Here is a 14,138-nt window from a genome sequence, read left to right on the forward strand (position 1 = left end):
GGAGAGCATCAAAGGTTTTAGAGGTGGGGGAGGTGACCAGACAAGGGTGGGCATGTGTGGGTGGGGGGAGAGGCCCAGCTGAGGCTGTCCTGGTTTTTGGGTGTTAGCACAGGCTGTAGGAGCCAGTCTGCCATACGAGTGTGCAATCTTCTGACTCATGAAATTGAAGCCAATTTTCCCTCTGAGAAAGGGCAGGTTTCACCTCCTCAAATCAAATCAGATAACTGAATCTAATTGTCAAGACATCATCAGTCGTAGGGCTTTCCCAACACTTGGCTTTTTCCCTCTACCCCTGTCCTCCCTCCTATCCATTTTAATCTCACCCAGGGTCTCTCTGTCCCCCACCCCTCCCACAAAGGGGATGGGATTCGGGCCTGTCTCCATGACTACCAGCCTACTGTGGCATGGCCCATCCAATCATGCAGACACCAAGCTAGTGCTTTATACTAAGAAAAACTTTATCAAAGTTTTTTAAGTATATAAAATAAAGCCAGAGATGGATGTTGGAGGGCATCTCTGGGCTGAGCGCCCCTGAGCCAGGTAACCACGTCAGTCACGTGTACGTTAACCACACGGTGTCCCGCACGAGGCATCTGCTGGTGAGCTTCCCTGTCACCTGGCTCCGCTGGCCAGGGCTGCCGAGGCTCGGAGTCCCGTCAGTAAAAGGTCGTCCACATCATAGTTACGGAAGGACCAGTTCTACAGAAGGGTCTTTTCTCTCAAGCTGTTGACTGAGTGGTTGCTGTCGGCGGGAAAGGGGATTTCTTCAGAGCTGGGGCCTTCCTGTTGGAGTGGACCCCACTGTCTGCTCACTCTCCACACCCCAAGCTACTTTGTGCTCCTGGCTCCTGGCCCGTTTCCCCCCCAAGTGGAAAAAAAAAACCCTTCTGATGCTGGTGGGAGCAGGCATGGAGTTCAGTTTGAGACCAAGTACCGTCCCCTGCAGAGAGGGTGGGGGCCAGACCCCTAGGAGGCGAGCGGGGCCATCTCCACGGTCTCGGGCGCTGCCCCGTTGCCCGTCAGACCCTGGGCCCACTTGTGCAGGCGGCTGTAGAGTGGGAGGCCCAGGTTCTCGCGGTATAGATAGACGCCGGTGATGGCATTCCACTGCGGCCGAGGCTGTGTGCCTTCTACCGGGAACCTGGCCACCAGCTCCTCGTCCTCCTTGCTGAGCGCCACGAAGCCGAAGAAGCGGCGCACGTTGTTGGCGGCCAGCACCCGGGAGTGCACCTCCGCCGTGTGCTGAAAGAGCTGGTCCTCGCTGGCGCGGTACTGCGCCCAGTAGGCCTCCTGGCGGTAGCTGAGCGGCGAGCAGTAGTGCTTGAGGCACTTGGTCAGGAACACCAGGATGGCCACCACGCCGATGAGCAGCCACCCGAAGAGCTGGCCGGGGAAGGGGCAGGTTTGAGGAGGGGCAAGGGGCTGCCTGGACCCTCACCCGCCCCAGGAAGAAGTGGACAAGCAGGTCAGAGGGCTTGGGCTGGGCTGACCCTGTGGGCCGCACCCTCTGAGAGCAGCTTCTCCCTCTCTGAGGGAAGCCGGCCCTTCCGGCTGGGATTCCACTCCGTCCTCACTCCTTTGAACTCACGTGCTCTGGTTTTGGTCTTTGCTTTTTAGAAAATCCTGGGCTCCTTCCTGTCCCCCGTGTGCCCTGCTGCTCTGAGGGAGCACTTCCAGCTGCGTGTTCTGCCCAGGCCTCTGCCCGGACGGACCTGTGCTCCCTCAGAAGTGAGCCATGGCTGAGGCTAGGATCAGGACAGCAGCCGCCGCTTCCTGGCTCGGGGGACTCCCTGAGGTCAGCAACACCTGGGCTCCCTTGGTGCTGGGCTGGGGTCCTTCTGGGGATAGGAACTTGTCAACTCCTAGCTGACAGCAGATGTTTCGTAAGCTTATGGGGGTTCGTGCTCAATCTGGGACAAGTAGCGATGACCGGGATCAAGCCTAAGTCTGAGCCAGAAGAACGTTCCTTTAATGTTTAAAACTTGCCTCACCAAGTCCTAAGCCACAGGCTACCCAACTCAGATACTGATGCTGATGATCTAGTGCTTTCCTGGAGACCCTAGCCCCCGAGGACCAGCTCTGGCTTCAACACTGGACCCCCCCGCCCGGTACCTTCCCACCCGCCGTCGCCTAGGGAAGAAAGAAGAGGAGCTTCCCCGTGCACAGCCTTACCTGGGACTCATACTTGAGCCTGCGGGTGACCTCCTCCCGGAAGCCCGACATGTTCGCAGGGCCCTCCCCGCAAGGGAATCTGGCCAGGATTTCGGCGGCATGGGCTGGTGGGAAGCCTTTCTCTCCGGCTGTGAGGGAGGATGGGTCCACAAACTCACTGAGAGCACACACGTAGGCCTCACCTCGAAGCAGGGAGATGACAGACCAGGTGACAGGGGCCACAGCTGCACGGCCCAGGATGGAGCTGAGGAGGAGGAAGTTGGGGGCGGCTGAGCAGTTCTTGGTCCTCCGGTACTGGCACTCGGCGACTAGGTTCCAGGTGTGGTTGTTGAGGATGACCCCGATGAGGAAAAGCGCCAGGGCTGGCACACCGATGGCTGTCAGCCCGTACAGGTAGTTCCGGGCAGGTGAGCAAGGGCAGTGGAAAGCCACCACGGAGAACAGCTCCTGACTGCCCACTGTGCCCAGTGCCACCAGCCCATTAAAAATCATTACGTCCTTGCTCTTGAAGAAGAGTGATAGGAAGCGGAAGTTCTCTGCAATCAGGGCTGCCATGGTGATGCGTCAGTGGCGGGGACCGTCGGCAAGGCTGGGGGCGGGAGAGACCAGGATTGATGGTTCCTGATGGGACTAGGAGGGAGTGGAGGCTGGTGGGTATCTGAAGGCAGGGCACGGTCTTGCCATTTTATCCCCTCCAGTGGCCAGCCTGGTGCTTCCTATGGGATAAAGGAAGCTGATAAATGTTTGCCTTGGAAAACTGAAAGGAATCGAGGGGATCCTGTATGGCCAAGCTAGTGAGAAAGGAGGAGACTTGGGGAACCCTGGGACCTTGGGGACATGATGACAGCTGCTCACTGAGCTCCTGCTGGGTGTCAGGTGCTTTCTATCCCTCACTACCCATCATCACGATCCCCCACGGAGCTGCCCTGTCCCGTGTGCATAGAGGTGAGGGGCTTGTCCAGGACACAGAAACGGCAGAGCTGAGATTCAGGCTCAGGTCCGTCTGCCTCAGGCACTTGGGTTCTTGTTACTCCCACAGGCTTCCCTTGCTGTCGAGATTAAGGATGGCCCTGTGGTGCCAGGGAATGTGGGGTCCCGGTAGTGCTAGGGCGCTGAGGGACCTAGGACTACTGGGGGCTGTTGTCCTCCAGGCCTCTAGCCCATGGGCATCCCAGCTGCAGTGGGTGTCCTGGGAGATAAGGGCATGGGTTTGCCTCAGTGGCATGGGGTGAGGTGGAGGAAAGAGTCTGGTCAGTGCCCAGTGAGGCACAGTGTCCCAGAGTTCATGAGAACTTTCCATTTTAGAGACCTCAGAGTCCAGACTGGTTTTAGGAGATTCTGGCTGTCAACACACTCCATGACTTTTCTCTGGGTCTGTGTCCTCATCCGTGAAAAGAGGATAAATCCTCCTGGCCCTTGTCTCCCCGTAGGGATGCTGGCAGGAAAAGAAAGGGAATAAATGATGCCTGACCATTGTCCTCTGTGTGAGACCCTCCATTTCACCCTGTCAAGACTTTAGGGTGACTCCCAGAGGTGAGGCAGTGGGGACGATTCTCTTTCCTGCCAAGATCTGAGGCCTAAAGAGGAGAACATGCCTCACTTGAGGCCATGACAGCACGGAGGTGTCTGGGCAGGACTTCTGAGCCTGACCTAAGGAGGTTTGGGAAGCAGACAAGGGTGGGTCGAGCCAAGTGAGTCCTCTGTTTTCTTGGTCTCCGGCCCTTGCTCTGTGCTCAACCATGAGAGTCCTGGTGAACATTCCCTTCCCCACCCGTTACCCCTGCCCTATGTAGCAGCCTCCCAGGGGGCTGCCCAGCCTGCCAGTGACAGAGAATGGAGGCCAAGGCTTGACCATCCCCACCAGCCCATCGCCAGTTTGTTCGTCCATGATCTGGGCTCCAGTAGTGCCAGGAAGTGGGCTCCCTTTCTAGGCCCCACCCACACAAGCAGAGACACAGCCTAGGGTGTGGCCCATGTTCTCCCCATCTGGGGGATAAAAAACAAAACAAAGAAGCAGCCAGGGAATGGAGGGATAGGGTGGGCAGCAAACAGAGGTGGGGAGACCTGCCACATTTCCTTCTGTGCCTCTTTACGCCAGCAGTACCCCCCCCATGCCAGTCTCTGCCAGTGTTGCCAGATGGGATGGGCAGAGCTCAGTGACCATGTGGGGAGCCAGGAGGAGGAGGAGGGATCTAACTCTTCCTCCCATGCCCAGGGCAGGGACTCCATCCTACACCCTGGGAAAGAGTTTGTAATGTTGCCAGGACTGAATGGGTTAAAGGCAGGCTCCTCTCTTCCTTTTCGCCTCTTGACTTCAGGGCTTCTCATGAGCTTTCATGGGGCCCTGGGTTCATAATCTGCCCAAAGTGGGGTACAAGATATCAGAACACAGAGGATGGTGAGCAGTGGAGGGATGAGGCCATCATCTGAGACTACTGAAACATCTGGGCCTGGGTGGGACCTGCTACAACAGCAGTCAGGGCAGAAGACAAGACAGCCTGGAAGAGGGCTGCCCAGCGGAGCCTCAGTGAGAGGCCCTTCTCCCCAGGACAATCCCTCTGGGCAGCCTTGAGCAGTCCTGCCATGCTCCCCCTGTTGCCCGGCACGCCCCAGGGAGGGGCCCTTCCTTACCTGGGGCCAGCTGTGGTGCCAACCAGTGGCTCCAGCCTCAGCGGGGCGTGGGCCTGCAGGGCGGGCCCCCCAAGTGCCGTCCACGGGCTCCCTCGTGCTTTCTTCTGCACCGGAGCAGGAAGCGTGAGACCAGCAGGGCCTGGGGCCGGTGGTGTTTTCGATGGTGTTTTCAAAGAAGTTTTAAACTCCAGGGAAGCAGAGGAAAGAAACAGGATGGAACTCGTGCAGCAAGCCGTGAGTGGAAAAACAGCCTCCCTCCGGCGCCAGGCAGGGGAGGGCGGGCAGGGAGGGCGGTGCAAGAGAGGAAGTTGGGCTGCCTGTTCAGCGGCCGGCGGCAGTGGCCCAGCCTGTGCCTGGCCTGGCCTTCCCCTCTGAGCCAGCTGCCCCGGCGGCCTGCACACCAGTGGGACCAGTTCCGGGGCCAGGCAGGGGGCCCTGCTGGGACATCCTGCCTGGGCCTGCCCTCCCTGCCAGTTTCAGGAGCACTCCCCATGCTGGATTCCCGCTGGACCCCAGCAGGGTTGGAGGGGTGGGCCATGCCATCAGACTGACGGGGAGCCCTAGTAGGATGCACGGGCCAGGGCCTCTGCACCTTATTCTGGCTCTTCTTCCTCAGAGCCTTCCTGCCCCTGCCTGTCCTCCTGACTGCTGACTCTTCTATCCATACTTCAGCTGACTCCCAGGTATTGCTTCAAATCTCAGGAGGGCTGGCAAGTGATTCTCCGAGGCCGTGTGGGCAGAGCTCTGGGTGGTGGGTGGAAATTACAACAAGGCAGGTTTGTTACCATCAGAGCTGCCCAGCCTGTCCCAGAAAGTGGTCATGAGCTCCCCATCCGTGGGCGTGTGCAAGCCCAGGCTGCAAAGTTATGGATCAAGAATGCTAAAGGGGAGAACCCTGTCCTGGGACAGACTAGATGACACCTATGATTCAGGGAGGCCCCCAGTCTCCCGTCAGCTCTGCAAGAGCTTGCGGTTCTAGGATGGCGGAACTGCTCAGTGCCATGCTGGCCTCCCTGAGCTGTGCTTGTCACGGGCAGGGATGAAGGGAAAGACCAGTGTTTATTATCCAGGTTCTCCCATGTGCCAAACACCACTCCAGATTCTCCCTCCAAAGTTACCCTTTTTATTCTCACCATACTTGTGAAAAGTGGGTCCTTTTTTAAAGTTCTATCTTACAGATAGACACACTGAGGTTTAGAGGGATTTGGTGAGGTCTTACTGCTCTAGTTCTTAAACCCCAAACTGCTTGACCCAAACCTTTGTTCTTTCTTTGACATTTGTACCTCATGATATCCTGGACTGCCTTTTCCCACTGGAAGCCCCTCCCCACCCACCAACATAGACCTGGTCTCTATGCCTTTGAACCCTGTCCTCATTCAGGGCCTAGATGAAGTCCCACCCTCAGAGGAGCCCTCCAGCCTCTCCATCAGCCTCCTGGGCCTACAAGGTTCATCCTTCTCCCAAATAATGAAAGGAATGCAGACCAGGTCTCAGAAGTGGGAATGGAGGGAAGAATAGATGGGAAGAAGGGAAATCATGAAAAGCAATGTTGTAGGAATCTACATTACATTAACCACCATGTACCTAGGGCCTGTTTTGTCCCACGAGCTTCACATGCTTCGCCTGTTTCCTGATTACAACACCGTCAGGTAGGTGCCCTCATCCCCATTATATAGATAAGGAAACTGAGGCACAGAAAAGGAAACAATTGGCCTGAGGGACACTGTAAGTGGTAGTGGTAGAGCCAGCCTTTGACCCAATTCTCTCTCGCTCTGGAGTCTGAGCTATTTCTACTCTAGGCAGCTCCCCAACCCCACCCCTCCACCCTCATCCCTACCTCAGGCCAAAGCCTCTTAGCACTCTGGAGCCCCCTCCCCAAGGGTAGGGGTTTTGAGAAAATGGAAAGATACCAGTTTCTTTTCTAAGTGCCCAAGCTCTGGGGAGGTCCGATTTCCCTGAGACTTGGATGTGAAGGAGGCATTCAGGTGGTCTCCAAGGAGCCTTCCAAGGGAGGATGGTGTGGTCTGAATGTGTCCCCCCAGATTCATGTGCTGAATCTTAACTCCCCAAGGGGATGGCATGAGGGGGTGGGGCCTTTGGGAAGTGCTTAAGTCAGGAGGGCAGAGCTTCATGAATGGGATCAGTGCCTGGAAAAGAGGCTCCAGGGAGCCCTCCTGCCCATTCTACCTGTGAGGACATGGCGAGAAGGCCCTGACTTTGAACCAGGAAGAGGGCCTCTGTCAGAACGTGACCATGACAGGCCCATGATCTTGGACCTCCCGCCTCCAGAACTGGGAGAAGTCAAGTTTTGTTGTTTCTAAGCGACTCAGTCTGTGGTGTTCTGCTGTAGCAGCTTCACAAGGCTAAGACAGGAAGACTCTCGTGCTCGGGACTGAATAAATGTACAGTCCACTTGACAGGTGTTGGGTGGCCTCCATGTGACCACACGCTCTGGCTGCTGCTGAGTAGACCTAACTTCTGGCATGTCATCTCCTCTCCTGCCACCGCAGGTGTGTTACATCAAGTGAGGCTGGGGGCCATGTCCTCATGGCCCACCTACAGCCTCATTCAGGAGATGGACCCAAATCAGAGGGTTCCTGCTTTGTGAGACAGACGGACACCCACCCACTCCCTGAGCCTTGAGCATAAGGGAGCAGAGATCATAAAAATTCACAGCGAGGGTGGCCATGGGACCCGAGAGGAGACAGTGAAGTAGAGATGAACTGGCTGGAGAGGGGGCTGGGCAGGTGGGAGCTTGTCCACCCACACCCCCCCCAGCCAATTCTGAGCCCTTCTGACTAATACTGCTGTGTCGCAGCTGGGGCACTGATGTTCCCTTCTAGCTCCCAAATTTCCTGCCTTAATGGGCAGGTGAGCACCTGGGCATGTGGGTCTGCTCCAGGAGTTTGTGCTGTGGCACCGGCAGGCTTCACTCTTCCATCCCAGCTCACACTCTGCTGAAGTAGGTGGCTACCTCCTTGCGTGGAGCCCGGGGCCCGCCCCCCGCCCAACCGTTGCCCAGCAGGGGCTCCTCCTGGCCCAGCCGCAAGGGCGGCTTGCATTTGTGCCAGCTCGCCAGCAGCCTGTTCATGGTGCCTCGATCCGTGATGCCTCGCAGCTTCTCCCTCTCCTCCTCAGCCCCGTCCGTGGTCTCGGGGGCAGCCGAGCCAGCAGGGGCTGTGGCCGCTGCCCCGTGGGCGTGACCCAGCTCCAGGTCGTGGTTCATGGCCTCGAAGAACTGCTGGATGCAGACCTTGGCGAAGGCCTTGGCGTGCTCTGTGCACGTCTCATCGAAGAGCTTGCGCTCGATGTTGATATAGTGGGCCCAGTACTTGCTTTGGAGGAAGGCGGCCTGGGTGAAGCAGGGCCGCACAGAGCGCACGACGAATGCCAGCAGTGTGGTCAGCAGCACGAAGGACCAGCCCAGGGCCTGCAGGGGTGACGGGAGAGAGTGGCCAGCCCTGCCCTCTGGCCTCCCAGGCCTGTCTACACCCCCACAAAGCACCCTCCCTCAGGGCCCTTAGGGGAGAGAGTGCAGACTAGGCAAATGACTTCACCTCTTGGCTTCCGTTTCCTTTTCTGTCCAATGGGCATAGATGCACCATCTCGTAGAAATGTGATTGGGTGTGGAAAATGCCCCATGTGTGGGCCTGGCACTCAATACGCAGGAGATAACTGGGCAGACCTCGGACTGAGGCCGCCTGGCTTTGGACCCTGTCTCCAGTCCTTACTAGTTGACCAGGAGCAAGGTACCTGACTTCTCTGTGCCTCAGTTTCCCCACCTATAAAATGGGGCTGTTGGTAGTACGGATCTTGTCGGGTTGTTGTGAGGACTAAATGTAATCACAACTAGCACAGTGCCTGGTACACAGTTGGTGCTCAGTAACGATGAGGCACTATGATTACATCAACAGGCCCTCACTAACCATGCCTCTTCCTTGACCTCCTGAGGTATAGGGACCCTCATCTGAGCTTAGCTCCTCTCCTCCGGCTCCTGGTCTTGTCTACCTTTTGGGAGCTGGCCTTAAATGAGCCTCTTCTGTGTGGGCTCTGAGCTAGGCCTCAAGGGTCACAGAGACAAACCAGACACTTGCTCGAACTGTGCTGAAGAGCGCTAGGCATTTGGGTGCCAGACCCGTTCTGCCAATAATTCAGCGACAGGCATGGGACAGGAGGCTCTCCTAAGCTGGGCTTCTGGGTCAGCCCCCAGCTGCACAGAGAAGCGTTGGCCGGGTCAGGATGAGAAAGGTGGGTAAACGCCTGTAAACGGGGCCGGGGACTTGTGGCCAAGCACACGCGGGCTGCCAGGCTATAGAGCACGTTTTGGGTCTAGGGAGGTAGGCATCTACTGTGCCCGTCGGACAGGCAATGTGGCCCCCGTGGGGCTGAGTCTCCTCATGTTTCAGGGAAAGCAGGAAGTCTGATTTTTGTGTGAAAACGTTTGGTTTTCCAAAATTGCCGAGTTGAATTTTGAATTCACCCGGAAGGCCAGAAGAAACATGTCTCTAGGCCAGGCAGCCTGCCCTCCGGGGACCCTTTCAGTTCATGATGCGGTGGTTTAAAGGTCAGACAGAGGGACAGCTGTCCGAGGCCCTGAGGCCTGGGAAAATGGCACAAGTGCCCACAGGGAGGAAGCGGTTTGGGAGGAAAACAAAGCTGGGACACTCAGAGCCACATTCACGAGGGGCCTCTGATGGGGATGTGGGCCCCACAGGAGGGCCAGAGCCAGGGAGCCGGTTGTCTGGACTTGCCAGAGCAGAGTGCTCCTCTAGCTCTGGCCCGGGAGTCCGGACCCCCTGAACCCTCCCTGCCCCTCTGACATGGGGCTGCTTCCTCCCTGTGCTGCCGTGAGTGCAGGAGAGGCCTGGGGGCTTAGAAGGGGGCCGGGTCCAGAGGGGCAGAAGACAAGACAGTGGAGTCCTCCCCTGGATTTCTCTATCAGTGGGCCCTCCAACCTTGCCTTTAGGGCATATCCCAACAGAGCATCCCCCTCACCCAAGCCCTCCCTTCCAGGGGTACTGGGACCCTCGGATCCCACTCCCTGAGAGTAGGGAAGCACCTGCTGGGGGCATTTGCTAGGGAAATGTACCCAAATGGCCCAGCCACCCACCTGCCTCACCACTGCCCTGGCCTGGAAGGAGAAAATGATGCAAATACACCAGGCTTCCCAGCTGGAGCTCTGGATGGAGGATGTGGGGCTGGCCAAGCTGTTAGGTCCACTCTAGGGACCTCAAGACAGGACACAGGCCTCTGGACTAAGCTAGCCACAGCACTTTTTCCAGGTGGCCTGGATCCAGAGAAGACACACAGCTCTGCCTTCAGAAGCCCTGGCCTCTTCTGGGAAGTGCCCCTGCCCCAAAGACCTCCAACTGGGGGGGAGCCCCAGCCCAGTGTGGGGAGCTCCCACTATGGGGTAAACATGACTGTGCCCTGAGGAAGCCTCATTTCAAGAGGTGGGGGATTAGACCTTTGCCAGAGGGAACCCAGGCCATGAGGGAAGACCCAGGCCAAGGCCATGCCACCCCCTCACCTGGGAGATGCAGCGCAGGTAACGCACAGCCACGTCGCGGGCCAGCAACCAGTCGCCATCATAGATGTCAGGGCAGGGCACCCGGGCCAGCAGGCGGGCGAGCTCGGGCGCAGAGAGACCAGGGGCCAGGCTGCCGTTGCCCAGCACCGTCACGGGCACAGCAGTGCAGAAGGCGCAGAGGAAGCATTTGCCATCCAGCAGCGTGACGGCCACCCAGACGATGGGCGCGATGAGGGCGCGCTGGGCCATGGAGCAGAGCATGTACCGCAGCACGGCGGGGTCCTTGGTCCGGCGGCCCGGGGGCCGCTTCCACTCCTCAGCCAGCATGGACACGTTGTTGTTCACCACCAGGCCGAGCAGGAAGAGCACGAGGGGGGGCGCCAGCAGGATGCCAGCACTGTAGGCCTCATTGTAGCCCGGCAGGCAGGGGCAGCTGAAATCGAAGGCGGAGTACATCTGGGCGCTGGCCAGGGCCATGATGCCGCAGATGCCGTTCATGAAGGACTCCTGGTTGGACTGCAGGAACTGGAAGATCATCCGGAATTTGTCCATTGTGCCCCCTGTGGAGCCTGGCGGCCTCCTCCCACCTCGCCCCTGCTTCAGGACGGCCCCTGGAGCCCGGTCTGCCTGGCGGGTGCCCACCGCATGGCTGGGACGGGCAGAGCTCAGGGCCGTGGTTGAGGTCACTGTCTCTTTGAGAACCTTCTGGTCAGGGGCTGGCTGGGAAGGCACACATCAGCCAATCCTGTGGGTCCTGCCAGGGTTTGGCCCCTCCCCTCCCTTCCCCGCCTGGTTTATCTCTCCTGGGTTTCTCTCTCCATGGCTGCCTCCGGCACTGGGAAACCACAGGGATCACACCTGTGGGAGACCAGCTCTCTGTGGATGTGGGAGGAGGCTCAGAGGCAGGCTGAGAAGACACTGTCTCCAGCAGGGGTGGGGTGTGGGAGAAGCCAGGGCTGTGGCAGGGCCTGAGCTTCTTGACCTTTTCCCCTGGGTTCCTAGAAAGCAGGGCTGCCCTCCTCCTTCTGCACTTCCCAATGGGTCTTTCCTCCATGTTGTATGAGGGCTCACGAGGGCTCCTTTGTCAGTTCAGACAGTGATGGTTTGACAAGGTAGTCATAGCAGTGATGGTGGCGGCTGTGTTGGGGGCAGTAATGGTGGTGGGGATGGTGAAAGTGAGAGTGGTTCTGATGGCAGTGGTGGAGGTGAACATGCTGTTGGTGCTGTTCCTGGTGGTGGTGGTGCTGGTGATGGTGTGGGGATGGCAGTGATGGTAGTGGTGATGGTGGTGATGGGGATAGTCATGGGGATGGTGGTGATCGTGGTGATGGTGGTGGGGATGGCAATTATGGTGGTGGGGTAGAGATGGCAGTGGTGGCAGTGGTGATGGTGGTGATAGGGTAGTGTTGATGGCAGTAGTGGGGATGGTGATGGTGGGGATGGCAGTATTGGTGGTGGGGATGGTGGGGATGGTTTTGGTGATGGTGGTGGTTATGGGGTAGTGTTGTTGATGGTGGTGGTGCTAGTAGTAGTGGGGATGGCAGTTAGGATGGTAGTGGGGGTGGGGATGGCAATGGTGGCAGTGGTGATGGTGGTGATGGGGTAGTGTCGATGGTGGTAGTGGGGATGGTCATGGGGATGGTGGTGATGGTGGTGATGGTGGTGGGAATGGCAGTGTAGGTGGTGGGGATGGTGGTGATAGTGGTGGTGGTGCTAGTGGTGGTGGGGATGGCAGTTAGGGTCGTGGTGGGAGTGGGGATGGCAATGCTGTTGGTGATGGCGGCCACAGTGGGGACGACAGTGGTGCTGGTGGTGGTAGTGGAGATAGGGCTCAGGTAGGCTGGCATAGTGTAAAAAGCCCTAAATTTGGAGTAAGAGGTTGGGGATCTGCACGATTGTGGGGGTCTCCTCGTGGCCGGCCAGGGAGCTATGCCTTCGAGCACACTGCAGGGGCTTATGTTCTGTCTGCTCCTGTCTCCGTGGGCATGTCTGTGTGTTTAAGGACTGTGGATGACAAATCCCTTCCGGGCTGCCCCTCCTACTTCTACTCCCCCAGATCAAAAATTAAAGAGGTGGTGCTGTGGGGTTCATGCCTGGAGCGGTGGCCTCCAGAGCCTCTGGGGAACCAGGCCAGGGCCCCTCCATCAGCATATCAAAACGAGGTCAAGCTTAAAGTGCTCCCTTTGATGTTGCCCGCTCTCCCAGAAAAACAGGTCAGATCCAGCTCCAACCAAATAGAGCCCAAGCAGAGCAAGAGCCTGGATACGGAGGCTCTGTGGGGCTCCCAGATCTGTGTGTCTCTGTGTATGTCCACGTGTGAGCTTCTTGTGGCTTTGGGCCTCTGTGTATGTGCATGTGTGCGAATGGCCATGGGAGAGGTCTTTGTGTCTGTGTGTCTCTGTATGCCCGACAGGATGAGCCCTGCCTGGGACTTACCCTGGGTCAGGCCCAGTGCCGGCCCTCCACATGCATCACCTTGTGTAACGCTCATACAATCTCATGGCAAAGGTGTTATTGTCCCCATTTTACAGAACTGGGGACTGAGGCTCAAGTTAAGTTACTAGCTAAAGGGTTACATGGCTTGTAGGTGGAGGAGCAGGATTTGAATTCAGATCAGGTGGGAGTTAGGGGATGGAGGAGGGGCAAGGAAGTGTGTTTTTGGCCTTCCTCCTCAGGCTGAATCAGGTTCTTATTCTACTAGTTTGGATGGAAATGCTAGTATATCACAAGTAGGATTTTGTGGGGAAGGATATTGGTCTCCTCAGTCCTCAAGCTCGAGCACCTTGGCTGGTGGTCCTTGGAGTATCCTTTCTGGGGGCTCTCCAGGGGATGCCCCCACAGGTGGAGAGCAGGATGAGGGTGATCCAGCCAAGGAGGTGTCTGTTCCCAGACATCCGCTGCAGCATCAACGTGCGTGGTAGACAAAGTTTCTGAGCTCCTGGCAGAGCCTAGTACATAGCCCCACATGTAGAGTGGTGGGGTGGGGTGGTGCAGGAGCTCCGGAGCTCAGAAGGAGTGTGGCTCCAGGGGCTGCCTGGAATCTCTGTGGCTCCCTGTTTGTAGATGATGGGTCCTTTCAGTGACACCTGAGCTGGCTACCAGCTCGAACCTCTTTTTACTCTATGCTGGGCTGCATACATTCTCTGCCAATTCTAACTTCAACATTATTTTATGTTTCTTAAAGATATTATTTATTTATTAGACAGAGAGAGACACAGCGAGAGAGGGGATACAAGCAGGGGGAGAGGGAGAGGGAGAAGCAGGCTTCCTGCTGAGCAGGGAGCCTGATGCAGGGCTCGATCCCAGGACTCTGGGATTATGACCGAAGCCAAAGGCAGATGCCCAACCGACTGAGCCATCCAGGTGCCCCTTCAACATTATTTTAAAATACTTGATAAAAACAGTTTGCTTGGGGTCCACCTGGGTGGCTCAGTTGGGTAAGCATCTGTCTTTAGCTCGGATCATGATCCTAGGGTCCTGGGATCGGGTCCCTCAATGGGCTTCCTGCTCAGAAGGGAGTCTGCTTCTCCCTCTCCCTCTGCCCCCGCTCCCTCCTCTCTTGCATGCTCTTGTGCTCTCTCTCTCTCTAACAAATAGATAAAATCTTTAAACCACCCCCAAGAAACCCAGTTTGACTGAATTCTAAACACTCTATTCTCATTATCATGAGAATTTTATTTACAGTTACAGCAAATAAATGAGTGTTAGGTTCTTTACACACCATTCAAACTCTTGTAAATTTTTGTAAAGATCATCATTAAACAGCCTTGAGTTGGGGGTTGGGATAAATGGGTGAAGGAGATCA

At 57.2% G+C, this 14,138-nt stretch overlaps 2 protein-coding genes and 1 long non-coding RNA gene across 4 annotated transcripts; 1 reads left to right on the forward strand and 2 right to left on the reverse strand.

The window, feature by feature from the left end:
- Positions 1–440: 440 nt before the first annotated feature.
- CALHM2 (calcium homeostasis modulator family member 2) lies at positions 441–5,790 on the reverse strand. 2 transcript variants are annotated; one of them, XM_047701343.1, is made up of 3 exons: positions 4,804–5,790; positions 2,173–2,802; positions 441–1,383 (listed from the first exon to the last, which is right to left on the reverse strand). In XM_047701343.1, exons 2-3 carry the CDS (start codon positions 2,725–2,727, stop codon positions 967–969), a joined length of 972 nt encoding a protein of 323 aa, XP_047557299.1. In that variant the 5' UTR covers positions 2,728–2,802; positions 4,804–5,790; the 3' UTR covers positions 441–966. The 2 variants fall into 2 exon arrangements, with proteins under 2 accessions (XP_047557299.1, XP_047557297.1); XM_047701341.1 differs by having other exon boundaries at positions 2,173–2,888.
- LOC125084252 (uncharacterized) lies at positions 1,381–3,643 on the forward strand. The gene is made up of 2 exons (XR_007122564.1): positions 1,381–1,465; positions 1,618–3,643. It is a non-coding gene; the product is annotated as an uncharacterized LOC125084252 (long non-coding RNA).
- Positions 5,791–5,904: 114 nt separating the features above from the next.
- CALHM1 (calcium homeostasis modulator 1) lies at positions 5,905–10,914 on the reverse strand. Its single transcript, XM_047701340.1, has 2 exons — positions 10,334–10,914; positions 5,905–8,233 (listed from the first exon to the last, which is right to left on the reverse strand). Exons 1-2 carry the CDS (start codon positions 10,883–10,885, stop codon positions 7,751–7,753), a joined length of 1,035 nt encoding a protein of 344 aa, XP_047557296.1. The 5' UTR covers positions 10,886–10,914; the 3' UTR covers positions 5,905–7,750.
- Positions 10,915–14,138: the final 3,224 nt, after the last annotated feature.

The sequence above is a fragment of the Lutra lutra genome, chromosome 14 (genome assembly GCF_902655055.1).
Source record: "Lutra lutra chromosome 14, mLutLut1.2, whole genome shotgun sequence".
NCBI classification, from domain to species: Eukaryota; Metazoa; Chordata; class Mammalia; order Carnivora; family Mustelidae; genus Lutra; species Lutra lutra.

Coding starts and splice junctions, on each gene's coding strand:
- CALHM2 (XM_047701343.1), bottom strand. CDS start 2,727: ATGGCAGCCCTGATTGCAGAGAACTTCCGCTTCCTATCACTCTTCTTC. Junction 1,384..2,172: donor GGCTCAAGTATGAGTCCCAG/GTAAGGCTGTGC, acceptor TTCCCCGGCCAG/CTCTTCGGGTGGCTGCTCAT.
- CALHM1 (XM_047701340.1), bottom strand. CDS start 10,885: ATGGACAAATTCCGGATGATCTTCCAGTTCCTGCAGTCCAACCAGGAG. Junction 8,234..10,333: donor ACCTGCGCTGCATCTCCCAG/GTGAGGGGGTGG, acceptor TCACCCCTGCAG/GCCCTGGGCTGGTCCTTCGT.